Source organism: Gouania willdenowi, chromosome 6 (assembly GCF_900634775.1).
Source record: "Gouania willdenowi chromosome 6, fGouWil2.1, whole genome shotgun sequence".
NCBI lineage: Eukaryota > Metazoa > Chordata > Actinopteri > Blenniiformes > Gobiesocidae > Gouania > Gouania willdenowi.
In genome coordinates, this window is record NC_041049.1 from 25,544,797 (window position 1) to 25,572,725 (window position 27,929).

The following is a 27,929-nucleotide window of genomic DNA, read 5'->3' on the forward strand; positions in this document are numbered from 1 at the left end:
CAGTCGAAAAGTGGAACGGTTGTGGAAAACCACTAAACTAGAGGTGCACAGACTCCATTTAAAAGAAAAGATAATGGAGCTAAATGAATTAATAAAGCATGCCCGCTCTGCTTATTTTACTAATCTTGTTTTGCAAAATAAGAGAAACCCCAAGGTTTTGTTCAATACTTTTGAAAATCTTGTTGCACCCTCACCGTCCCATGTGCCTGTACACACACAGGAGGACTGTAGCAATTTTTTTTAATTTTTTTGTAAATAAAGTACAAGACATCAGGCTAGCATCACTCCTCCATTGGTTAGCTTGTGCACTACAGTAGCCCCTGTGAGCTCATGGTCCTCCTTTACTCCTGTCAGCCTACAGTATGTTCAAGTTTTAGTAGGAAAGATGAAACCCTCATCGAGCACTGTAGACATTGTTCCTATTTCTCTGCTTTTAATTGTTTTTGATGTTGTTGGTCCTTGGGTGGTAAAATTGATAAACCTCTCACTTTTATCTGGCTCAGTCCCCAGCTTTTTTAAACATGTGATAATAAATCCCATTCTTAAAAAACCCAATCTTGATCCGGGGGAGCCTATAAACTACCGGCCCATATCTAAGCTTCCCTTCATGTCTAAAATCATGGAGAAAATGGTTGCTAAGCAGCTAACCTCATACATGGAACAGCATGATATTTATGATAAATATCAATCTGGTTTTAGATCAATCCACTCCACTGAAAGGAGCCAGTTAAAGCTGATATCCGGAGTTTATGATAATCTATGTTTATGTATCATTCTTTTGAAATGCGGAAAAAAAACCGAACTAGTCTTTCATTATGGTCTACTGCCGGTTGTCATTCATATACATTAATGTATATAAGTCCCTCCTTCGTCCTATAGACCCCTATACAAATGGAAACGATCGCTGAGTGCGCCCAGCCAATAGGTTGAGACTGTCAATCAAAGTGAATGTGGAACTGTGCAGAGAAACTAGGCAAACAGGTAAATATGATTTATATGAAACACAGCTACTGATGTGTCCTTAAACATTGTGTCATAAATCCTGTTAATTTTAGGGCTAATTAATGATCAGTGAATTGTATCAAACTATCAGAGCTGACCACATCTGCAGGTGGAAGAAAAATTGACCTAAAATTGATGACCAGATACCATACGGATCTGGGCCACATTCTGCAAATGATCTGGAAATTTTGTCATTCTTCTGGCTCGTACAAAAAGGATATGAGCCTAATATGGCCCACATATGATGCTGCAAAAGTGGGCCAGTTATCTTGAAACACATTTTATTTGGGTCTTGGCTGATTTTTGAAACGTTAGCATCGACTAATCTGAATGTGAGCCAAAAGTCACCCATTTATAAGGTGCCATATTTATTTGGTCTGTTCTTTGTTAGGTTTGGAAATGTGATGGCTTGGTTATGGCCAAGTTTTGGAGCGGCGCACCCTAGTGCCATCATTCCATGCAGTATGTGGGCCAGATATGGACCAGAAGAAGTTTTCTATCTGGATTGGGGGACACCACCATTTGTTTCATGGATATAAATGAGGTAAGAGTTACAAACAGTGTCAGAGTGATCAAGCACGTGTTTTCAAACCATGTAATAATCTTAGACACTAGTGATGGACTCTCTAAAGCTGCTCTTTGATACAGCAGCAAAAGGACTGACATCTAACTTTCTCTGGGACTCATCTCCACCCATTCTTTATCTTAGAAAACATTTTTACCATAAATGGTAAAAACAACAACAGAGAAACGATGGGAGGAAGAAGAAATGTCAAATCCCCAAAAACCCAGAGAAAGGTGACACCCAGACTGTGAGGTCATCTGAAAGATTTAAAACACAGAGCAAACGGTGGAAGTCATCCAGCTGGACAACAACATCTCGAAGAACCAATCCTCAGCACCGACCTGTTCATCATGATGATCAGAATCCTCTGCATGAGCGTCCTCGTGATGCTTTTCTGCACAGGTAACAACATCCTCACTCAATCCGATTTAGTTCAGTTCACATTGTCTAATATTATATTTAAAAACATTCAGGTGTCCACTTAGAAGTAATAATGCTAATGATGACAAATAAACATGTTGTAAAAACTGAGAGAAAGTAGAATAACTGATTCTGTTTTAGCACCAAAACCTGTTCTTTGCATTGTATTAATTGATTGATAATGTAGTCTTTCACACTGATACTAATGCAAATCTAATGCTTCCTTTTCCCCAGACATTGAAGCATAGAAAAGAAAAGAAAAAAGGTTGAAGTGTTACACTTGTAAAGAGAAAAACTGCTCAAAACCACAATTTTGTCATCATGGGCAGATATGCATGAGCGCCTCTATTGTTGGTACTGTCTGCTTCTCTTCTTTTCCTTTGATAGACAAACAGTGTCTGGCTTGGCTTTGCATGTTAATCCACTTTATACCTTACAGAAATCAAACATGGAAAGCAGGAGAAATCCTACAACATGTCTTGCGCATCACCTTCATACTGTGTGAGTTTGGGAGGAAACGGGACCTTGGCCATCAACGTGGACTCTCAGGTGTTTGTGGCGACCGTTAAGTGCTGCAACTCCAATCTCTGCAACAAAAGACCTCCTCCCCGTAAGACCTTTGGCACACAAACTAATGCTGCTCCATACTCTGCTGGTAGTTTACACTGGTCTGTTATGCTGTTCTTTTCAGACCCCGAAATAAAAATCTGGAAATGGCCTGAAGTGCCACAACCAACCACTCCTGAACCAACCCTTCCACCCTGTGGCAGAAAGATAGAAACACTCCCACCACCTTAAACCAGTCCCTTGGTCTTGGCGACAAACCTTTAAAATGTTGATTAAAGTCTGGGTGAATCTTTAGTGGATTTTACATCAAACATGCAGATCTTAACAAACTTATCAGACCACCACCCGCTGTGAGGTTAAATCACAGCATTGGTAAATATCTTTGTTTCTGTCATTTAGCTAATCTCCTAAACAAAACAAAAAGATGGTTAGTGTTCGAATACATTTGTTAACCAACATATTTGATGTTTTGCCTTTTAGCGATGGAATTAGATGATGAATTAATGAAGATCAAACATTCCTTCAAAGGAGCGTTGGTTACTTCTAACTTCTACATTTGACTCTTTTAGTAAAGGTAGCAGGGCTGAGTTTCTAATGCTTTCTTAAAATGCTTTCTTCATGGGAACAATCATTAAGGGCTGAAATAAAACTATCAGCATACAATTTGTGTTGAAATGTTTGTTTGTTCACACTAAGTGTTTGATTTAATCTGCTGTTTAAACTCTGTTATCAGTTCTTTCACTGTATTGACGATTAAACATCAAGTCCATTTAATATTTCTGACATTCTCACATTGAATAATACATAATTTGAGACTTTGATACCAAAACACAAGGTTTCCATATGTATAACACCAGCAGTGCTACAATTTACCAACAAACAAATAAGGAAAAGGGGCTGACATGGTCACATAAATGATGTGGAAGAAGCTGTTTTAGGATTATTTTTGTAATTCTTTGCACAATAGTGTAATTATTAGATAAAATCTTTGTTTACATGAAACAGCATTTAGGAGAAAAAAATAGATATATTAGAATATTTTTGTTTTAGTTCCTTTTCATCAGGACTGGTGAACGCCACCCTGTCAAATTTGGTCTAAAGAACAGGGGGAGGGTTTAGCTCAGTGCTAACCTAGCATCTGAATACCAGAGAAACAGGTTGTGATCATCACTGTTTGCCCTTGTTGAGTGGACACAGGTTGGAAATAAGTAATACAGCTAAGCATAGCAGCTAAGGATGGATGGTATCAGGTCTAATGCACTATAGGCTCTATTCTCCATTCTAAACTTGAGCATTTGTTTTGCGCGCCTGCCGTTACCCGCGTCTCTCCTATGCGTATTTTCCGGTCCACTGCGCGTAAGGCGCCAAAAAGCGCGTAGTCTGTGAATGAAGGCCTGCTGAAGGAAAGAAGGCAGAATCTAGAAATCACAGAACAAGGAGTTTTCCCAAGGCTTGTAATTGTCAATGAAATTAATGAAAATGATAAAGTTCACTTTTAATTTGAAGCGTGTGTGTTGTCATAGAGATGTGATGTGTATATTTCTGGCTTCCTTGTTTCACTTGTACAAACGGAGCGTGCACTTTTGCTTTTCCATCAGGACTGCAAGCAGGTGCTGCGGATGCACACACGGCTTGCAGATCACTTTATCAAAATCAATGAGTTTCACTTGTGACAATTTTTTTCATTTTTTTTGGCCAGGGAGCGCTTAAGGTAGACCCTCGGGGGAAAAGCTTTGATCTGAAGAAAATTAGTACAAAATTTAGCAGCCGGGGGAAGTTGCACTCGTTCTGTAGCGGAGTTAAAACACAAATGGAGGGACATAAGGACCTCGTTCAAAACTCGTATCTCGGCGTCTCATCGCCATGCACAAGGCACTGGTGGTGGTGGTGTTTTGCAATAAAACAACTATATATTTTGGAAAGGTTTATTATACACTTTTCTTTTCTAATAATGGCAGGACCAAGCCATGCGGTGCTATCGACTTCACAGCAGGTCAAAGGTGAATGGATTCGTGTGCACGTCAATCTGTGGAGAGGAAAAACAGACAAATCTGGGATTTGCTTACAGATCAGGTACCTCTAGACTTGTCTCGGGGAGTGTGATGGTCGGGGAGGAGAGACCAACTGCTGAGGAGTTTGAACCCCAGCCACAGTCCATACCGCCACAGGATGACCTGTGGATGTGGACAGGGGCGTTTCTAGACCCCCTGGTGGCCCTAGGCAAGAAGGACTATGGGGCCTCCTGGTCCCAGAATGATAATGAATGAAGTCCAGGATGACGGATCAGTCAAGAAATACTTTATTAAATAATTAACATATAAAACAAACTACATAACTGTATAAACTAAATGCAAACTTTACACACAATATATACAGTAAATGCCAGAAAAACAAACACAACTGAAATGTGCAAAATTTTAATTATGATAAAAATGCAACCAAGCAAAAAACAACAACAAAACAAGGAATTGAAGTGGAAAATAAGAATACACTAACCAATTCTCATTGTCATTTTGTAATTTTCTTTGGTGAATCTCCCGAGGTGGGTTTTCTGAACTTTGGGGAAGTCCATGTCTGTTATTTTGTCCAAAAAACTTCAACAAAGCACCTCGAGGAAGAAAAAAGAAAAAGAGCACAATGTATTTGGTTGGCTTGCATAAAGTAAAATAAAGAACTGTGCATGCTACACAAACACTAAATTAAAAAAAATTGAAAAATAACTTCTGTGAAGGTGAACCTGTGTTGATTTGGCCTGTGCAACGGCCTTCCTTGAGTTCAAAATACACATAATAGCCTACGTGTGTCAAAATAATTTCCCAAAATATTCATAAGGAATTTGTAAATTGTGCAAAACATTTTTAATTGGCTACATTATTATTATTATTATTATTATTATTATTATTATTATTATTATTATTATTATTATTATTATTATTATTATTTATTTTTTTTTTATTTTCTTTTTTGTTCTCCTCTCAATTTTATTTTGTGTCCATATATAGTAAATATTGTCTATGGCATTTATTCTGTAATTGTCTCTAGAAAGGAAAACAGAATTATTGATTAATCAGCAGTGCACGAAGCATAAGTAATGTGCAGAAGTCCATGATGTATAATAAAACAACCAGTTTCTTCTTCTTCTTCTCGCCACTAGGGGGTGCGCACCACTTCCCCGGCCCTGCAACCCACCCGATAGCATTTTGTAAAAACACCAACGTGCTCAAAAGAAGCTCAATTAGGCGGACATCCATCCAACCTGGCAACACAATGTGACCCATAGACGAACAAAGGCTAGATGCATCACCGGCGGCCATCTTGCCCCGGGCAGCTCTCTGACGGAGTCTGTGGAACCATAGGGAAGGTGAATGATCTGCCGAACGTAAATACTTTTATCTCGCTAAAACCTCGACGGATTTGCATACGGTTTGCTTTCTTACAAACGTTGTTAACATGGCTACAATTCAGGATGTTTTCAAATGTTAAAAATGCAGCTTCTCTCCTCAAAAAACGACTTAATCATGCATCATAGTTGTGTAGGGCTGAAACCACCAGATTTAACTTGTTAAAAAGGTTTGTTAAAAACATATGTTTCCTTTAGCAAATTGCTGAGTGAAGATTGAAGTGAAGATTCCTGACTTTTGTCATTCTGTTGGAATCAGAGCCCATGGGATCACCTTTCACATGTAAGATATTACAATACTATGACTATATTTAGGATAATCATTAGTTACTTAGTGGAAGTATTTACAATACAGGTCCTGTTACAAAGGAACAGTGGGGCTGATTGTTTAATCAATCACTGAATGTTTCTTTTGGATACCTTTTCATAACTATTTTAATGTGGTTATTCTTTAAGTATCCTTATGTAATAAATATTATATATTGATTCCACTATGTTTTTTTGGGGGGTCATTTCTTATCTCTGTCCTCAATGTGTATACCTCCACAGTAGTCTAGTTCTGGGATTTCAATATGCAGTATTTCTTGATGTGTATCTGTAAAGGGAAATCTTGTACGTATTTTTTTTTATTGCACATAAATGTCACATTTATAAAATATTACTTACTGTGAAACAATATTTTGAATTAAATAGGTAGGTCATCCAAAACTATTGACAGTAAGTGTAATATAATTATCCATAAGTGCAGTGTTGTAACTACACCTCTGACCTTTATAACAAACTAAACCGTTTGAAAATCGGTATAAAATTGAGTAAGTTATTGTTGTTTAAAAAGAACATGCACCACTACTACACAATATTATGGGTGAGCTAGCCTACCGTGACAAGATGGCCGCCAGTGCGGACGTGCAACGCCAGTGGTTGACAGCGCGGACGAAACATCTAGCCTTTATATCTATGGTGTGATGGTACAATAAAACTTCCACATTTCTTCCCACAATGCACCGCTGCTTATCAGACAATCTTCTTCCGTGTTGGTCCCATTCCTTCCACGTGCGCCTACTCCTCCACAGTGATGTCATCCAAACCGGTGACCGGGAGCGGAGAGCCGGAAGATGAGTGTTACCGAGGCTTCGAGGCGCTTCACGCCGCAGCGCTGCACTCCTCTGGCATTCCTCAGCTGTACTGGAAGAGCCTCTTTCACAAAATCACCAATGAGGTGCGTTGACGAGAGGCATTTATAACTACATTTAAAAGACAGTGACTTTTAGGATTCCCTGTCACAACCCCATTATGCTGCCATGAGCGCCTCAAAAAGTTTAATTAACCCGACACAAGTGTTATCTCACTTTATTCGGCTCAAATTACATTTATGACAAATGCGGGGTGTTTTCTTTTTTTTTCTCTCAATGATCACAACAATAAGAAATTAAAGTACATATTTAATTAACTAAATTAATTAAATTATTAATTATTAAATAAATGTCTGTTAATTCCAAATGAGTAGAACATATGGAAGCATTACTATACCAATTCAATTTAAAATGGATGAACAGAAATGCTTTTTCATTTTCAGAATATAGCTGCATTTTTTAACTCGTAAATAAAATGAATAATAAATGATCCAAACAGCATTTTCATTTTCTTCTTCAAGGCTGCTCATTTTGTAACTTAATTAAAAATGATTAAGGCGTTTACATTAAGTTTCAAAAAGATCTGAGGTACTCAGACTGTAGTTAAAAAAGCCTTTATTCTATGAGGGCTATTTAATCATAAAAACCATGGCAGAACTGAAGAGCACCAGGGAGTCAACACGTTTTTTCAAGCAACTTCCTAACTCAACAAACCCATGCAGCATTCCATGCAACAGTTTTTTGACTGAATTTAAATTAAGTTTTAATTTCAAAAGATGGCCCAAAATTCAATTTGAAATGGAACAGTGTTTCCCAGACTTTATGTTTCCTTAGCCTTTATTTCTTATCACAAGTACCCCTTAGCTCATGTTCTACATTGTTTATTTCTGTCTGTAGGCTCATCTAAACTTTCCTGTGTCTAGTCTAACATTAACCTTGAATTTTGGCCTTTTTATTCAATTATTTCTGATGTTTTGCTTGTTTTAGAATTTGACCATCACCTCTTGGTGTATTTTAAATAGTTGTGCCACATATTGTTATTGGTAGATTAGAAAAAAGTCTGTGTGCGCGTGTAAGAAAAAAAAAAAAAAGAATCTATAATGTTAAAATGATCGACAAATCAGTGTACCTCCAGAGAGGTTTTTAAGTACCCCTAGAGGTCCACGTACCACAGTTTGGGAACCACTGCATTAGCAGAAAGGCTATAAAAACAAACATTGTTTTCTGTGACCAGAAGATAAACAAGGGTTTTTAAATGCTCCTCTGTAATCACCCACCTACCCAGCCACACACACGGCGTTGGTCCTAAAGCATTTACCAGTTTTATTTTGGTAAATGCCTTCTACCAAGGAGTGCCATGTTTGGTGCAGGTGAGCTCAACCAACCCTGAAGAAGGGCGGCCACTGACGTCAGTCCTGCACCGTGTGGGATTGAGAAGTAAAATTAAATTGTTACGCTTTTCGTGGAGGGCGGGGCATGAAAACGAAAAAGCAATGACCTCTTTGCTTTCTTTAGTTGTCACAAATCGAGCAGTGTTGAAGAAGAAAATGCAATTTTGATTATTTAATACCAATTTCATTTGAGTCAAATAAGGCACCTACAACCTTCAATGCATTAGCCTTTCTGCTAATGCGTTTTCATTTTCCAATTCAAATTGAATTTTGGTAGCCTACCGTGGTGTGGCTAGAGGTAACAGCAGGGGGTCCACGAGCTGCAGTATTAGCATTGCTTTTCCAGCCTGGAATCCATCCTAATCTTGTATTATTCAATGTTTAATACAGGCGATTAGTCTGGAAGCACTGTGTTCTGGGGGCGGGACAAACAAGTGCAGAGTAACCAATCAAATGATAGCGGACCTGATGACAATAGCGCGACAAGCGTAGAGGATTTTCCCTAACCGGAGCCGCCAGCGGAAAATGGCATGTAGTACGGCACAGACATACAGTTTTAAAGCATCTTCTTGTTGTGGTTTCAACGATAAAACCTGGTCTTTTAAAACAGAGCAGCAGGTCCGAATGGCTTCTCCGTGGTGGGCGCCATGTTTGTTGTGACACTGCTTGGTGTCACCTGATTGGTTCGGTAAACCGAGGAAGTGAGCCGAAACGGCCTTATTACCATGCCACAGTGGGCGTGGCTTATCGCCAGTCTATCGTATTTCCACTTCCACTGAGCACCGCTACTGAAATCACCAGTCTGTGACGTCAGTTGAGGACTTCTCAGCGATGCCACTGACGCACCCAATAGTTAGATTTGTGGAGAACTTTAGTTCAAAAATAGTTCTCCTTCATGTTGAGATGAATTGAAGTATGAGTTGCAGACAGACATTCAGTTTGAAGGATTTTTTCAGCCTTATCAAAAAAAAACTAGAGGAAGGAGACGACTCCTGTCTCCTCAGTAGTATGGCAGAGTGCTCCTTGGTTGCTTAATACCTTCCAACCTGGCAACACACTTTCCACAAGCTGGGCGATATGCCTGAAAAGTGTTTCATATTAGTTGATATCAATAATTATTAATTCAAAATAAGGACCAGAAGAAAAAAAGGTCAATTTTAAATACAGTACTTTTATTTTGAACGTAATCTTAATAATTTAAAAACAGGTCAACAAAACTATGGAAAAAACTAAAACACCTCAATTTAAAAGATGAACTGTTCAATGTACAAATATAGACATTAAATAAATGCTTAGTAAAAAAAAAGCGCACACCTGAGGTAAAACGGACATGACACGAACAGCAGGCTATGACTTCGGATCGGCGAATTAAGACACTACTTGAATGTTGTTGGGAGGGTCATGTGCAATTTTGTTGTACTTTACAATGACAATAAAGGATTCTATTCATTACAGCCGATTACAATAATTGCGTAAAATGCAAAGTATCGGCTAGTCCAATATAGCCGATCAGATCAGAGTAAAGCCCCATGCACCCTTAATTTAAGTTGTTTAATAAAAATGTCACACAATGTGTCAAAGGTATGAGAAAAAACTTATTTGAACTGTGTTGGGTTTGGGCTGGTCCAGCACTGTAATATGAACCCAATGTGATGAGAAAGCAGCCCTGCTGTCTGCGCTTGGCTGTAGAAGCTATCAGCTTTGTGTAAATAAGGAAACTTCATTCACAGTCTACTTACAGGAGCTGCTACACAGTATGGAGGCATTTCTGAGAGTAATGATGATGCTATTTAACTCCTCGGGTGTTGTCACCTTGAGGTGAAGCTGAAGGAAGCCTCACATGGTTCTCATCACAACCCCTATAAAGTCATGCTCCAAAAACCAGACCAGAAATGTGGAAAAAGCAACAGGAAAATGCAATCATGCATCATGTCTTGTGCCCTTTAAGCCTATGTCCTGTACTATGATGCTGGTTAACTTGTTACTGGGGTAAAACACCATGGTAACTGATGTTGAATGGCTAACCTGGTCTGAAGCAGTTTTTTGAATGACATTGCCATTCTTAGCAGAGCATGTGTAGTAGGCTTGGGCGGTAATACTGTATACCGCGGTGTCATAGAATAGCAATTGTCAGTTTCAATGCCGTTTAAAACAATAAATAAATAAAAAATGCAATGCACTTATATATGATAACGATTAAATATCAAATATAATTTATTTAATGCCTAAACATGATTCTATGACCAGCAATAGCTGTGTAAGTGCTGGCTGCAAAAAAAAAAAAAACAAAAAAAAAATGTGTTGTGCTTCAGTCTTCTTGTCTGATCAGAGCAGAAAGGGCACTGTGCACCTGTGTTTGACGTGTGATTGTTTACCCGTGTGCTGATCTGATGACAGTTTATTAATTAAAAAAAAAAGGCTTACCACTAAAGCAAATGTAAATATGTATTCATACAGCAAGTCCCTTTCACAGGGTTCCCTAAAGTCATCAGGACAAAAGGCTGCACCCAAAATGAGACGGACACATGAATAGCAACACGTCTGTAATAAAGTGAGACTGAGTGGACAGAGTGCTTAAGATGCAGTTATGAATTATGGTACTACAATTTCAGAAATTCACACATTCCATCCATCTTCTTCCGCTTTAATCCGGGGCCGGGTCACGGAGGCAACAGTCTCAGCAGAGACGCCCAGACCTCCCGATCCACACACACCTCCTCCAGCTGTTCTGGGGGGACACTTTTCTCACTGAAACAAAATGTAAAAAAAATATTCACACATTTTTATCATTTACCTTTATTGTCTTTCTTCCGCTTGTAAATTTTTTTTCTCAAAGTTGCAATATTTAATTGAAGGCTAAAATCCACTGTATTTGGTTCGTAAATGACAAATATCTTGAACAATGAGTTGCAGCTTGGAGCCGTTTGAATGGAAATATCCAATGCACACAATCCCAACCTCAGTGTCTCTTGTTCTTTTATTGTGTTACAGATTTATGATGCAGGTGAAGTCTTTGGAATCATGCAGCTCCAGGAGGGGGAAGAGGTTAAGGGCAGTTGTGTAGCAGTGATCAATAAAGTAGTGGTGACTCGGGACAATGGATTGATGGCCTCTGAGCCAACCAGGTGAGGACATTGTAACCACCTATTCCTGTTTGTACCAACCACAGATGGCTTTGTTGTCATTTTATAGTAGTACTACAACAGCTCACTTGCTTCATCCACATCAGTGCCCTGTATGAAAAGTTACAGGATGTATTACAAAATATGCATGAAAAATCTATCAATTTACAACATATACAACATGTAAAGGGTAATGTTAGAAAAAGGCTTATACAATTTAACATTTGACAGTTAACCCTTAAGCCTAGTATATGGTTCTGCGCCAGGACCTACGTCGCCAGCGTGATGCAGAGGTTGGCCAACTGTAGTTCTGCGTCGAGAGAACGCATCATATGCGATTGGCCGCCATGCCGTTAGGGGGTTGTGTGTTTGTGTTACAAATCAGCATTAAAAAGCCCTTGTTTATCTTCTGGTCACAAAACATTTTATTTTTAAGCATCCTAAAATGTAATTTATTTCTAGAATTTTTACTGTACCTAACCATGTGTGTTATGTTCGACACAAACATTAAAACAATGATTTCAAAATGTGCACTTAATTTTTCAATGTAATGATATGTAACACGTAAACAAAGTATAAAAGTGTATCGAGCAGATTCTCGACTGCCAACAGTCATGCCGGGGGCAAGGGATAGCGGAGAGAGCGCATCCAGGTAACCTGGTCCATGGCCCTGGGGAGTAGGGAGCGAGGCAGCCGTGTAAAACTTGTTTTAAACATATCATGTCTGCTTCTCTGGCAGCCTCCACAGCATGTTGGTCATTGTTTACTGTTCATGAAACACACACACAAACACACTGTAGGTACAGGGATGAGGCAGTGTAGCGATAATAACAGTAAACACACACCTTTTGTCTGTGATTGACTCCGTTTGGTGGTGCTTCATGTCCTGCAGCCATGAAAGGATATAATTAAACTCTGGCACTTTTATTAGTCCATCGAGGTTCTCTCTTTGACTCAGTCCACTGTAGAAACAACTCTTGTATCGTTCCGCAAAAACATGGTGGACCGATTAAATCTCTTCCACGTCAGGATTTTTTGGGAGGTGCACGTCAGGTTACGGGAAGGGGGTCTACGTAGAGCGCGACGTGCATCTACGGCGTCAATTTTACGCGAAACCAGATATCAGGCTTCAGACACCCCTTGAAAGATGGGGTAAAAAAAGAGATGTTTGTTTGCAGTGTATATCTAGGGCCTCCGATTTTCCGTGATGGTGAAAAATTAACGGGAAGAAAATGGATTTTCTGTTATGTCTGAAAGCATGTTTATCACTGCACTCATCAGTGAGTTAGTGACATACCCGCTTTGAAATATGTTTTTCTGCTGATACTCGTGTTTATTGTGAACAGTAAACCTCTTTAATTTAATATCAACTGTGTGATTTAGATAACATTTAGACATTTCTTAACTGGTAAAGATTTTTTCAAACAAGAAGTTGTTTATTTTATTTTATGGACTTGATTTACCAGTAAGTAAAAGGAACTCTGATTTGTTTAAACCTAATTACCTCCACAACCTGCAGGTTAGCTCCAGCTTTTTAAAATAATAAATAGGGTGTACTCACACTGGCAACCAGGGCCGTTCCTAACCAGCTCTGTGCATGTCTGAAACCATGGGGGGCCATTGTCTGGTCTGCGTAGGTGTGAACTGCACCGCCGGGGGGGGGGTATTGGCCCAATGGTCCTGCTGGAAGAGGTGGTTCAAACAGCGTGCGGAGGACCGCGCATGCACACAGACAACTCGACCCACGCGCAAAATGTGATGACGTTGGTTCCGCGCGACACTTTACGGCACACAAACATCCGCATTCCGCAATGATAGCAATTTCAGAAGTGCTCGTTAACCGATGAAAAGTTCAGAGTTGGTGTTACCTGACCACAGAGAACTCATGGAGGCAGAGGACAACGTGACCGTCAGGACTTCTCTTTACTCAGCCGACAGCGGGACAGTAACGTAGTGTAACAGCTCATCATCGGGTCCGGTTATTTCCGAGGGTATAAATAGACATATAAACACACATTACTGGTATATTGACCCATATAAACTAAAAAATATGGAAATGGGACATTTTACTGCTGCAAGTGTATAATATTGTGTGTGTGTGTGTGTGTGTGTGTGTGTGTGTGTGTGTGTGTGTGTGTGTGTGTGTGTGTGTGTGTGTGTGTGTGTGTGTGTGTGTGTGTGTGTGTGTGTGTGTGTGTGTGTGTGTGTGTGTGTGTGTGTGTGTGTGTGTGTGTGTGTGTGTGTGTGTGTGTGTGTGTGTGTGTGTGTGTGTGTCAGTCAGTGTTCTGGGACACATACTCAAACTCTGTAGAATCACAACAAACAAAGTGTCTAGGGGAGCAAAGTGTAGTGTATTCATTTATTTATCCAAATGTAACCAAAAACCTATCACAAATACAGGCCCAAATAAATGAAATGTCTGAAAGAAAGGGTAAAAATTTGCCAAACAAAAATCAATAAGCCAGAAATAAAGTGCAACATGAAAAACAAAACAACATTTAAACTAGGAGTGGGAACCTCTGGGTACCTCACGATACGCGATACAAGGCTCACGATAACAATTATCTCACGATATGACGATACTGCGATTGTCGATATATTGGTCAGAAATCAATCTATCATAATCTATGACAAGAAAAAAAAGATTAAGTGAAAAAATATAATTTTTATTTTATATCTCTGAAAGACAATAAATTGAAAGTGTCCTACGAACAGTGACACTATTTTACATTTCTGTAAATAAGTGTCAACATACCAATGTAAATGAATAAGTATCTCCAATAGTGCTTTCTGTAAACAAAAAATAGGGTCTTTCTTACCAGTGACACCATTATAGTGCAATATTCCAGTAAACAATATATTGGTTCCTTCAACAAATGGCGACAGAATTTCTGTGAAGACCTACCTGCACATTTTAGTGAAAAAGCATAGAATGTTTTGGGGGGAAAAAAAATTAAAGAAAAAAATTGTTACTTAGCATATCGATAATCGATTGTGCGGAAAAATATCGTGATATTGTCACACTTCTAATTTAAACATTGGAGTACAAGGATAGGAATATTATGACACCAGAACCTGGAACAAGACTGCAAAATCTTGCAACGATTTTTTTTTTTTTTTTAAATTTTATTTTAATTTTCTTCTTAGGTCGTGTCGTGTTAGTGCACATGTGGCAATACCAATTTTCAGTATGTGGAGTGCCTGAGAGTCCTGCACAACTATAATGAATTGCTCAGAAATTTACACGTGTCCTGTTCTCAAAATGGTTTATATGGGTTAATATACCAGTAGTGTTCATATGCATGTTTATACCCTCAAAAATACCTTGGAATTCTTGGTTTTACTCGAACCCCTCATCATCACGTCTCTGCAGAAGAAGACCCTCCACTGCACCTCAGCACTTTAACAACTCACTAATTTCACAATTTAAATACACTATTTCTACCTTTGTTTTTCTGTTTGCATGTCGTTTACTTTGTATTGTTACGGTGAAATTTGCGATTACCTCGTCTTTGGCTTGTAAACACCCTCTGCAATGATAAATGATGAAGCTCAGACTGAAGAGGTGATTAATTAATAAAAAATGATTTTATTCTAAACTAAATTAAAAAGGAGTACAAAGAGGATGGCAAAAATAAGTAACGCTCCGGCCGGAGGTTCAAAACAGACTGGTCAACAGTTCTAACACATTACACATTACTACCCCACTGTCCCTCTCCCCCTTCCACCCCCCTCCCCCTACCAGAGATAAGAAGGAAGGAGAAGAGAAAGGAGCAGGAGGAAGAGGCCAGTTTCCCGTGGGACAGGACATTAGAGGAGGAGGCATGAGACAGCAGAAATGGAAAGTCACAACTTAAGGCCCTAAAAAGAATAAAGTCTGAGTAAATACATTTGTAAATATGAGTAATATATATAAGTAAATACATTTGTAAATATGAGTAATATATATAAGTAAATATGAGTAAATACGTTTGTAAATATGAGTAATATATATAAGTAAATATGAGTAATATATATGAGTAAATACGTTTGTAAATATGAGTAATATATATAAGTAAATATGAGTAATATATATAAGTAAATATGAGTAAACGTGAGTAAATGTATTTGTAAACATAATTAACTAATTTTGCCCTTACAGTATTTAATAAAATAAGTTCTCTAACAGTTGGTTAAATCTACACATTTATACTGTATATAATCCACATGCAGGATGATGTGTAACAATAATCAATAAAAGTAGCTGTAAATAAATTTTTTTAGAACTAAATATAAGGTTATGCTGTGAACATAAAGGAAGGAAAACGAGCCAGATAATTCTAAACTTTAGAATATAATACAATCATAACTTTTAATCATAAATACAATTCCTCAAAATAAAAACCATTGATGTCTTTATGATCACACAATATCTAAGCTTCTAGTGAATAATTTACAAATAAAAAACAAAAGTTCACTGATGGTGACATTGAGATCTCAATGTCACCATCAGAGAACTTTTTGTTTATTTGTAAATTATTCACTGAAAGCTTCTCTGGTGGGGTGTGCAGTGGTTATTATTATTATTATTATTATTATATGAGGCCAACATTACTGCAGCTCTGCACATCATTGTTGTCCTGGTAAAGTCTTTTTATACAAAGACTTAAAAACAATCTGAAATTAGTGGTGACTCAAGTAAATCACCTTTATTATGCATTATAACAATCTGTTTTTTAAGTCTCTAAATTATTGAAACAATGAAAAGCGTCTCCTAGAAAATAAAATTACAGAACTTTAAATAATCATTTAATATACATTTCAATAACCGAGTTGAGCTGGTGATCACGTCCGTTCTACCGTGCCAGAAAAGGGACAGGGGAGGGGGGGGGACTCCTGCTGTGAGCTTGGAATGGCCCCGGTTGCCAGTGTGAGCGCACCCTTATTTACACTAAGTTTGTGATATTTAATTCATTCATAATATTATTGTGATTTCAATTATAATATATATTCTACAACTATACTACAAATACATGATTTTTGTAGTTGTTTTAATTCTTCGCTGTAAAACAGGGAGACATTCACAGGTGGAAGGATGTAAGCAGGTGCGCTAAAAAAAACAGTCCAAAATATGTGCTTCAAAGCAGAAAAATAATTGTGACTCGTCGACTAATGGAAAAGATAATGGATTAGTTGACTACAAAAATAATAGTTAGTTGCAGCTCTAGCATAAACCTTTTATATTCCCTTAATGTGTTCTCATTTCTCCTGAGTTGTCTCTGTCTCTCCTATCTCATCTCACTCCTCACACCCTCCTAAAGTTTTATGAGCCTCAAGTCAAGGGTCATAACAGCAAGTGGTCCTAGCTGCAGACTAGATACACACCTAAATGCAATTTACCATTTGTCAGAGAGTGAGTGGAAATCCAACTCTTATCACATCATCATCCATGAGGTACATTTTTCCTCTTACAGAGTTGACTAATGAACATGTTATCCTGTGATTGAAAATGAATGTGGAGCTTCATCTGAAGTGTTTGTAACAAAGGCACTGAACAAGGACTGGTGAGGAGTTTACCTGGTGACACGTGGCATTGCAGAAGCATCTCCAATCACAACGCTGAGTGGGGTTTTGTGCAAAGGCTGAGGGTGATTCTGAGGGAAGGCAGGGGCATGTTTATGACCCTCTGCACAGTTTTCTTGTCTTCAGTCAAACCTGGAATCAAAGCTGCTCTCTGGCAGGATCTGTTCATATTAAGCCTGAGCAGAAACTTTATCTGAACTGCAGGTGGAGAAGGACATTTGGGGTCATTTTTCCTGATGCTCTTGACTTGAAGGCACAAATTATTGGAGGTGTTTTATGTCTTGTATAGTCTCAATACAATAATGAATTTTATAATGGGCTATATTGAAATTTTCTTCTGATGTGCCGATACTTTCTGACCTGCCTCTTAAAGTTTTCAGGTGATTTTAACAATACTGGAAATTATGAAGGTTTTCACCCCTCAATAATGGCTTTACTTGTCAAATATCTTGTAAGAGCTGTCACTGCCACCCTCCTGTCTGCCAGTAGTGGACCTTCTATTTCCTTCTTACTGACAGCACTGGTATCTACAGACATCCCTCTGAACTCAGATTGTAGTCTTAAAATTAAAAAAAAAAAGTAATTTATTTTTTTTCCACATAGATTTTTTTTTTTAAAGAAAACAATAGTAATCACAATTGAATCAGTTCTACTCCTGCTAAAAAATCCTGATGTACTAAATAAAACACAAACTCAGATTGAAAAGTTTTGCATTGATGATCATACAGTATATTCTCACTTATATCACTACTTACAGAAGATTAAATCATGCCTTTATCAACATATTAATTCATAAAAACTTTGCATCAATGTCATTGTGTGTTTCTTTGCATTTTCTGACAGTGATAATCATGTGTTCTTTGATTTGAGGTCACGCCTCCCTCAGGCTTAACATGAACATTTATCACCTGTGTCGGAACATTTGGCTCCAATCACTGTGCTGTGGTCAACTTATTGATTTCAAATATCGTATTGAACTGTGTCACGGCAAATTTACATTGTCCTCGATTTAAACTCGGTTATAAATGCTCTGTGTTGAAAAATGAGATCCAGACAAGGACGTGATGAAGTAATAAAAAAAATGTTTATTGTAAACTAAAAAAAGTACAAAAAGGCAGTCCTTTCCCCTTGGAAGGAGGCAAGCAACAAACTGGAAAGTTTTCTGAGCACAAACTTTTACAGATAGGAAGAACCCCACCCTAATATGGGAAGAAAGGAGGGGGTCAGATGGCCTGACTGAGCTTGGGACCGTGGAGACATTGGTGCCACGGATATGTGTGTGTGCGTCAGTTGGTGTGTGTGTTGATATGAATGTGTGTGCGTGTGTGAGTTTGCCTCTGGCCTTGGAGACCAGGCAAGAGGCAGCTGGTGTTTTATCTCGTGTGTGTGGGGGATGATGAAGACATGTGACTGCCATCTGATTCTCTCCTAAGAAAGACAAAGAAAAGCACATCTCTGTAGAAGAATCACATCTTATAAGTAGGCACACATTTTATGAATAAGATACATAAATGAATATGATATATTATTTTGCTATATCAGCTGAAATTAGGATGAAATTGTGCCTTTTTTTTGCCGATAAGCTATCATCAATTATTATCCAGTACCCCAAAAAAGCCTGACTGTGGCCAGCACTGTAAGGCCTGTCTTTGAGTATGAGTTGAAGCCTTTATATTTTCTGCAGTGTTTTTCTGGTGGATCATGCCTGGACGTACCGTGTGGACAAGGCAAGGGAGCAGCTGGAGCAGATTCCAGGTCTGCTGTCAAGAATGGCATCCCTTGTTGGGGTGGATTTCCATGGCGAGGCCCCAGATCCAAGCATAGTGAAGGCAGTGATGGAGTGCCTGTGGAAGTACAACCAGACTTATCAACTCTCCCAAGGTGTAAGTTTAGCAAAAAAAACCTACCTACTGTTCACTCTTCCTGTTGGGAAATTCTCAGTCACACAACTTATCTTTTTACATGCATCAATGACCATGATGGTTCATCAGTTAATTGAAACGCATCACCTGACACTCATTTACCACGTAGCGCCCGAGCTATAAAATATAGTTAAGACTGAACAAGCCTTTCAGGTCCCATTCGGTGCGGGCAAAGATCTTAAGATCTAGACCAGGGGTCTCCAACCTTATTGAAACCAAGAGCTACTTCTTGGGTACTGATTAATGCGAAGGGCTACCAGTTTGATACACACTTAAATAATAATTAGGGAGATTTTCAAAAGAGCGGGGGGGGGGGGGGGGGGGGGGGTAGTTTGCTTTTTAAAGAGAAAATGAAATAATTCAATTTCACAGTGTTCTTTTATTTGAAAAACACATATAAAGTAAAGAACAAATTCCACAGTACCCGTGCAAATGGTAAATGGTGGTAGTAGTAGAATTAATAAAATAAATAACATAAAATTAAACAAAAAAGGCATACATTGCATAAATTATCCATCAATCTATGCAATGTATGCTTGAAATAAAAATAATCAACAAAAGGAAAATTAAACATAGCCTATACAACAACAGCTACAACCATAACAGAAACACTTCCCTACACATGGTTGGATTTGATTTTCTCCCGATTTCCTCACTGACATTGTCCGGGCGGACCATCCTTCGTTTCCGGCCGGACAATAATAACGATTACACCTCTTCTTATGCGGTGTAATCGTTATTATTATTACAACAATATTATTATTACAATAATATAATTACACCGCATATGAAGAGGAAGAAGAGTCTTCTTCCTCTTCTTATGCGGTGTAATCGTTATTATTGTCCGGCTGGAAACGACGCTCAGTGAAGGATGGTCCGCCCGGACAATGTCGGGCAGAAATCAGGAGAAAATCGGGAGGGTTGGCAAGTATGTATTAAACACAAAAAACACTTTACATTTTAAGTGTTTATATATATGTATTGTCATTTCTAAGTTACATGTAAGTGTGATTTAAACAAGAATAGCTAAATAAATAAATCTATATATATAAAAGCTCACTGGTAAGTGCTGCTATTTGAGCTATTTTTAGAACAGGCCAGCGGGCGACTCATCTGGTCCTTACGGGCGACCTGGTGCCCGCGGGCACCGCGTTGGTGACCCCTGATCTAGACTGAGGTATAGATCACAGCTGGGGCCCGAATGGGATAGTATTACATGCGAGTGAGTGACTACAGAAGTCAAACATCTGTTATATTTTAGTTTTAGAGCTTTTGTTCTGAGAGCTTTTGTTGTGCAGACCAGGGGCTTGTAATTGATTGTGCGTTAGTAGCATTGCAATCCTTATCCAAGGGTAGCTCAGACAAATACATAATTTAATGCTTTATGATTGTTTTTAGAAGAACTCAAGTCACCAATTCTGTATAGGCTTCCAGAGAAGGCTTTGCTGGCTCCAACGGTCAACCTCTGAACTGAGTATTACAAACTTTGACCACTTGGTAAAGTCAGTAGCTTAATTACTTTGTCTTGTTTTCAGTTGAAATTAGACAAGGACACATTGTCCTTAACATGGTCTGTCATCTCTTTGGCCTCACCACCTTCTGCTTGTCACGTTTGAACCTACAGTCTGCAGAAGAGAAGGTTCCTGTGTGGTACATCATGGATGAGTTTGGCTCCCAGGTGCAGCACTCCAACCAGCCCAGCTGTGCAATGGCTCCCTTCTTCTACATCCATGGCCAGCTGGCCTACACGATTCTCTGGCCTTTACGTGACTTGCTGAAGGGGGGTGAGACAGTTTTTATTAAATCAGTTTAAAGTATTTTAACATTTCCAGCAAACATGAACATCCAAAAAGCTGATAGGCTGACTTATTAGTCCATCACATCCTTCAGATGAAGTAACGCGTGATTACGCCTATGGGGAGACTGACTCGTTGGTGAGGCGGTGCCGACTTTTACCATGGATACCAGATGAACTAGAAGGGGTGAGCGACACTACCGCTGAGCCTCCAGATACATACTATGAGGTAAGCACTTTGATTTACACATTATTTTTATGTTCTCTCCAGGAATTTTTCACAGCACAGGGCGAGCGCCACTGGCATGTAACATTTTAACCGTATAACTCTGATGGTCAAATTTAGTGAAGTAAAGCTAAAGTTTTTTTTTTTCTTTAAATCTTACTTTGACTTGTACTCGTGCTCAAAAGACTTCAGACTCAACTCGGACTCATGTTTTGGGACTTGTGAACAATGTTGCGGCGATCTGCCTGAGTGCTCTAAGCACGTAATGCTGGGTGCATGTGCTGCTTCAAGCGCATGCTGGCGCTGTATAAAAATAGTATAATATAAAAGTATTTCTGTTGAGAAATTGTTAAATTAAATTTGAAATTGTAATATTTATAATTGATATAAACATAAGGAAAATGGTTTCAGGTTATAAAAGTAGACCTAATTTTCTGTTTGGTTAATGCCTATTTTTACATATTACTTACCTGCTTTGGTTTAGTAAAAAGTAGTTTAAAATATGCTTTAACCTAATTATATGTGCTTACCTGAAATTGTATTTATTTGCACTAACCTTGTTTGATAGGAAGTTTTGAACCTATTTGCATTGTGTTTTGCATTCAAAGGTTTTCACCGTTCTTGTCGCTGAAAAGAATAAATAATCCTGAGTCTGATCAAGTCATTACTTTTTCAAGTTTTTTTACATGCTAACCTTGATAACCATAATACGTATTGGGTGCGTGCCTTGAGGCTCACGCACTAGTACCTAGGCTGACGACCATGGCGACTGACAGCCCACCTGCAGCTGTATCATTTGTCATCACAATTGGTTACAACAATTTCAAACTGGACGACACCAACAAAAGGAGCGCTGAGTGCGAAGTCTGCAGTACACTAATCAAAGATTGGTATTGCAATAGTCTGCTTAAAGTGATCATATAACAACTAGACAGTACTGATACTATATGCTAATAGATAAAGGAGTGATAATACTACAGTAAATGCTTTGAATTTCTTAGATATAGCTGTGCAATAATCTTAGGATACCAGATAGCAGCAGCTAACTAAAGGCTCATTACAACCAGAAGAGACATAAAGGCAGGCATACACTGCAATTTTTGGCCCATTTTGAGCCGATTTTCGACTCGTGCGATTATTTTGTGGGATCGTGCGAGTCTCTGCTAGATCGTGTGTCGTGCATTGTGTAGTATACATGGGGTCACGAGAAGCGATTAACACCTCACGACCAGCAATCGTAGGTCGTAAGGATTTCAAACATTCCTCATTCCTCATGAGGGTATCGCACAGTTGAAGCAGTGCCACGGACCGGCTTACCGTAAACTCTCACACTGCGCATGCGCGAACACCATAGGACCACTGTAAAATTGACGGACTGTACTGCCCACGTCTGTCCAGCCAGTTCCTGGTCCATCACATCGCCTTTTTTTCTTTTTTAAAGCTCTTTTTGCTGAGATTTACGAGTCTCTCTCCACTTCCGGGTTTTTTCTTCTTCGTCTGTTTTAATGGTGACGCTTTAGTGTTCTTCTAACTTGTACATTGCATTTCCGGAAACAAGACCCCGACGTGTCGTGTGTGAGCAGTCAGATCGTGTCAGAGTGTCGGTCCGTACAGTGTGAGAACATGCATTGTGAGCTGCGAACATTCGGGCTCTGCGTCTCAGTCGCACAGTTTGAGCTGCAGCTGAGTGAAACGAGTGTATCCCAGCCTTAAGACTCTTAAGAGACTTGACTTGGACTCGTGACCAAAGACTTCAGACTTGACTTGGACTTGCAAAAAAAGACTTCTGAATAGAAACAAAACAATAAACAGAATAAAGTTGCCAAGTCACCACGTTACATTTTTTCAGAAGCAATCGTGTCTCGATTCTGACTCAGTCAATCACGGAGTGGCCTTTACGTGAATTTTTCTTGGAAAATTGATAAATTATTGGAAAGCGGCTAATACAGAGGTGCGTTCAATAGCCTGAAAAATACGGTAATAAAGACCTGGGAGCACAGGCTGTAAGTGTGGTGGTTAAGTGTCATCTAGGAGATGATGTATGAGGGCAGAGGAATAATGTTGTCTGAAATGTTTTGCACAAAACTGCCAACTATAAGTTTTTAATGTTTGTTTTACCTCCAGACGATTGTACGAGAGAACAAAGAAGATCTTCCCGTAGAAATCCAACCTTACACTGTTCCCAAGGACAAAAGACTAAAGTAAGTCACTGCCATCTGGAACTTGTTTTTCAAGCTCTGACTGCATGTCACCTGCTGTTCCAGTGTACTGGGGAGGTCAGAGCAAGAGAACTCACACTCCCTTCATTACAGTTGAGTACACTCCCTTCATTAGGGAGTGTACTCAACTGTAGAAAACATTTCCCAGAACCAAGGAGCTGCAACAAGTATCATATTTTTAATCAAAATTGTAATTTTTAGAATGGACGATTATAGATTTCAAGGACTTGCACAGATCGGCCATTCCACAGCTGCTGCTCTTGTTACAAATGTAACAGCCCACATCTAGAGGTGCATTGTAGTCTATTGTGGCTGGCTTGTGCTCATTTTCACTCCCACATTTTTTAAGATAGGATATCTGAATAGCTCACAAATGAAAGCTGAAAATTATTTAGCAAATTTCTGCAATGTTTATATCTAAAATATAAATAAATAAAAATGTTGCATAATAGGTTATTAAATGCTTGTTGTAACAAGCACAATAATTATAATGGATGATCTGAGATTTCCTAATTTTTCCAATTTTATCCTAATGCTTTAGTTTATTATTGTGTTCAACATATTGACTAGCAAACAATACTTTAACAATAAACAATGTAATATCTGCAATGTGCAGGTTAACTGAACAGCTTGAGCTGTAACGACTACAGCCGCTTACCGACCAACAGTCCTTGGTGCTTGTAGTGTAGGGAAGTCATCAGTTTGGGACCAAAATGTGCGTTGTGTTCTGTTATCTGCTTCAAATGCTTAATTGCTCACATTTTTGTAAGAAATGTATGAATAAATAGCTGAATGATTTAATAAATGACTGAATGGGCGTTTTGCTCCTAAGATTGCAGCGCAGATCGGTTCGAGTGCAGAAATTGTTGACTCCGCCCTATTTAAATGAACATTTCGCCCATGTAAAGCGTTGAACACACTTTATACATACTTTAAACGCACAAACTCTTTTAGTGAATGCACTGAATTTGTTGATCAAAACAGGTAGTGCATGTAATATTAAGTGCTTGACCGATACAATACTGATTGTGTGGGATTTGCACCGTTGATCAGTGCATGTAGGGATATGCACATTTTAATACATGCAGAGTTTTAGTAAATTTTCCCATACAAACTGTTTCCAAATAAGCTAACAAGTTTACCATGCAGCGATTTACCTGTAGAAATGAGCTTGTTTGTGCAGCAATTGTTTGATAGTCTTCTCAAAAACATTCATTGATTTAATGCCATTGTTACGGTGACGCCAATTGTTACGGTGAAATTTACGGTTACCTCGTCTTTGACTTGAAAACACACTCTATGGTGATAAATGATGAAGACCAGACAGGAGAGATGATGAAGTAATAAAAAAGGATTTAATCTAAACTGAATAAAAAGGTACAAAGCAGGATAGACAAAGCAGTAGTCTCCCCTGGCCAGGGGAGAGAACGCGAAGAAGGGCCAAATGTTCCTTTCACACACATTTATACCCCACTGTCCCACCTCCCCCCTTCCACAGACAACAAAGAAGAGACCAGGGGGGGAAGGTCAGTCTGCCGGAGGTCACACCTCCGATGTCGGGGTGAAAGTTAGATGTGTGTGGGTGTGTGAGTGAGTGTGTGTGTATGTGATGTCTGGGGTGGGTTTGGACGTGCTCTGGCCTTGGAGATTAAACTGAGGCCAACTGACATTCCTTTAGAGAAGCTGTATTATGGGAGTATGAGCCCACTGACTTTGCAGGAAGAGGAAAAGACATCAGACAGGCGTGGAAAGTTACAAATTGGAGTATTAAATTGAATGAGATCAAAGAGCAAATATGAGTATACATAATTAATCAATTTTGCCACCACACCATCTCCTGGACCTCGTCCTCATTCCAGTAGTTTTCAAATGGTACAGTAAAAACGCACTAATGAATGAATAAAACGGTTATCAACAAACGGGATTAAAAAAAGGATGCCAGCCAATCAGACATTAGCTTTGCAACCCCACCCCCCTTCCCATGAGCCCCAGGCATTTTAAAAAGTTCATCCCCTCAGTAGGAGCTCACAGCGGCCCTGAAACTACTACCAGGGGTGAGATTTACGGCCGTGGTTCCACCGGTTGGAACTTGGGCCGTTGTGGGTTAAATTCTCAGTTCCAGGGGAGAATGCAGTCGGTTGGCACTTAAACACCAATGTTTCCCTAAAACTGACCTGTGGTACATTTTTAAACCATTTTAAAAGAAGTCCACTTTGTAACTCGAACCTCACCAAATGATAGACAAAATATTGTTGTGCCAGCATGTTGTTTTTATAACCACATGCAGGTGAAGCATAAGCACTACAAGACAAGATGGTTTTGAGATCTCTAGATTTAATGCTCTTTTACTGATCTGTCAAATGCTATTTGCTATTGTTTGCAGGGTCTACTCTGAGATGTCACAAGTCAGGAAGAATCTAAGCCACCCTCGTTTTCAGCTGACCGAGGATGAGCAGGATGCGGACATCATTTGGGCTTATAATCACATTAAAGACTACAGGTTGGCAGCGCACAAACCTACATCCCAACACCATTACAGACTCATGTTTTCAGGGCCTTTCACAGTAAATTCCTGTGTTTCTTTCTTTTTTAACCTCAAATGGAGTAAAAAATATTTTTTATAAAATCCACTACTACAGGCATTTATTGAAAAAGTTTTGCTGCTCATCTTTTTTAGAACGCAAGCTTTGTTCAGTTAATTCAAAAAATGAGCAATTTCAACATTAATGTGTCCTAATTTGCACTTCCATGTTTAAATTATATTCAAGGTATGTAAGACACTGACAATGGCATTAAACTTACATATTTTTTATTTTGTCCATTTTTTATTTAATTTAAGGAAATATTGTGGAACAATTTTCTGAAGATTTTGGGGTTTTTGAAAGATCAAGAGCTTTTTCAACATTTTTTTGCCTAAATATATTTACGTGGGGAAAACTAGAAAATATTGTGGAGTTTCATTGTAATGTGTATTTGGAGAAACTGAGATATTTACAACTAAGGTTGCCAATCGTCTGATATATTGCCCTCCACTCAAGGTAGTCACTTGACCAAACCTCACTGATCTTAGGTCATTGTATCAGACAGCAGTAATCTTGCGCATTAACTCATTCAGTGCCAACTATTTTCAGATTTTCTACCCCCCCTCAGTGCCAGCCGTTTTTGAGCATTTTGACTGATTTTTTTAAAGACCCACAGAATATTTTCTACTGTGACTATCTGAAATTGTTCTTTTGTAATCAGCTGTTGAATAGAGCAAGTTTTATACAAATCTTCAGTTTCAGAGCAAAAAGCTGAAAAAACAGCCTTTTTTAAAAAAAAAAAAAAAAAAAAAAAAAAACCCTGTCAGTGACTTTAAAGCTTTTTTTTTTTTTTTGCTTCAGTGACAACTCTTAACATCTGAACATTCCTTATATAAAACAAAAACAAAAAAACACTGAGAGAGGGCTTTTGATGGCAAAATTATTATTATTTTGATGTCTGGGTCAGAGTTGAATGGATTACTTACTGTATTTTGGCGGTATCTGGACGACTGTGTTTCAGTGGTAAAGTGGGTCGTCCAACTGCCGTAGGGTTAGGGGGTTTGAATCTGGCTCTCTCTATCCAAGTCATTGTTGTCATGTCTTTGGGCAAGGCACTTTACCCACATTGTCTCATATGAATTGTGTATGAATGTTGGTGGTGGTCAGAGGGTCCGTAGGCACAAAATGGCAGCCACGCTTCTGTACTACCACTGGTATGACTGATGTAAGTGACTGGTGTGAATGAATAATGGTTTCTGTAACGAGCTTTGAGTCACATTGAAAAAAGCGCTATATAAATCCAAACCATTATTGTTCTTTTTTTTTTCCTTTCAGTATTACCGATATCGCGTCCAGGACCGCCATGTTTAGAAAAAAGCAAAGACAAACATCATATGTATATGATGTCCATGCTAGCAAATGCGTCGTGCATGGCTGCTACAGTACACACATGGACACATGAACAAACATAATTTTATTGTGCAGCTCAATACCAGTATCCTTATGAATGCCCACAACTGTGGAGCTCTGAGTGACTTTTTTCTCAATAGAGACTAGTGAAAACTATAGACATTATTTTGTGTTATTGGAGTTTTCTGGTGTTTTAGAGACTTTGACATGAATGCACATATCACTCTGTAGTTATTGTCTTGCGCTGCAGCTGCTCACACATGTAGCTGCAGTGATCTCAGCTGCCGGTCAGACCCACTCCACTCTGCATCTGAACTTCAAATGAATTGTTCATTCTCTCACCTTGGATATCTTTCTCTTAGCTTTACACGCGATGTATCCCGTCTGTTCTCACTCTCTCTTTGACACCAGTACGTGGGGCAGACTGCACGCAGTCACGGATGTTCGCTTTGAGTCCACGCTGCCCTCAGTGCAGTTTGTTCCACCCAAGTTTGTGTCTTTAGACTGTTGCTTCTTGACATCAGTCTTGCTTTTTCTGCTTACTTATACCGTGTAAGTGTTGTTAACTCCCCAATGGAACTTTCTCCTGCTGGAATTTCCACCATTGTACTTTACTACACAGGATGCGAACCCTCATTGACTAGAGTTGGGCAGTCAATGGTAACAACCAAAA

The 27,929-nt window shown here is 38.9% G+C and overlaps 1 protein-coding gene across 2 annotated transcripts in view; it reads left to right on the plus strand.

Annotated features, from left to right (window-relative positions):
* The first annotated feature begins 6,975 nt into the window (after positions 1 to 6,975).
* Positions 6,976 to 27,929, plus strand: part of ttll12 (tubulin tyrosine ligase-like family, member 12) — a 61,418-nt gene continuing 40,464 nt past the window's right edge. For both annotated transcript variants that reach the window (XR_003674400.1, XM_028451798.1), the window contains exons 1-7: positions 6,976 to 7,173; positions 11,470 to 11,603; positions 18,847 to 19,045; positions 20,709 to 20,868; positions 20,975 to 21,108; positions 23,230 to 23,306; positions 25,708 to 25,824. Coding sequence is in view for 1 of the 2 variants with exons in the window: in XM_028451798.1 (XP_028307599.1) it covers positions 7,030 to 7,173; positions 11,470 to 11,603; positions 18,847 to 19,045; positions 20,709 to 20,868; positions 20,975 to 21,108; positions 23,230 to 23,306; positions 25,708 to 25,824 (965 nt within the window). In the remaining variant the exon portion in view is untranslated. The remainder of the gene's footprint in view (positions 7,174 to 11,469; positions 11,604 to 18,846; positions 19,046 to 20,708; positions 20,869 to 20,974; positions 21,109 to 23,229; positions 23,307 to 25,707; positions 25,825 to 27,929) is intronic.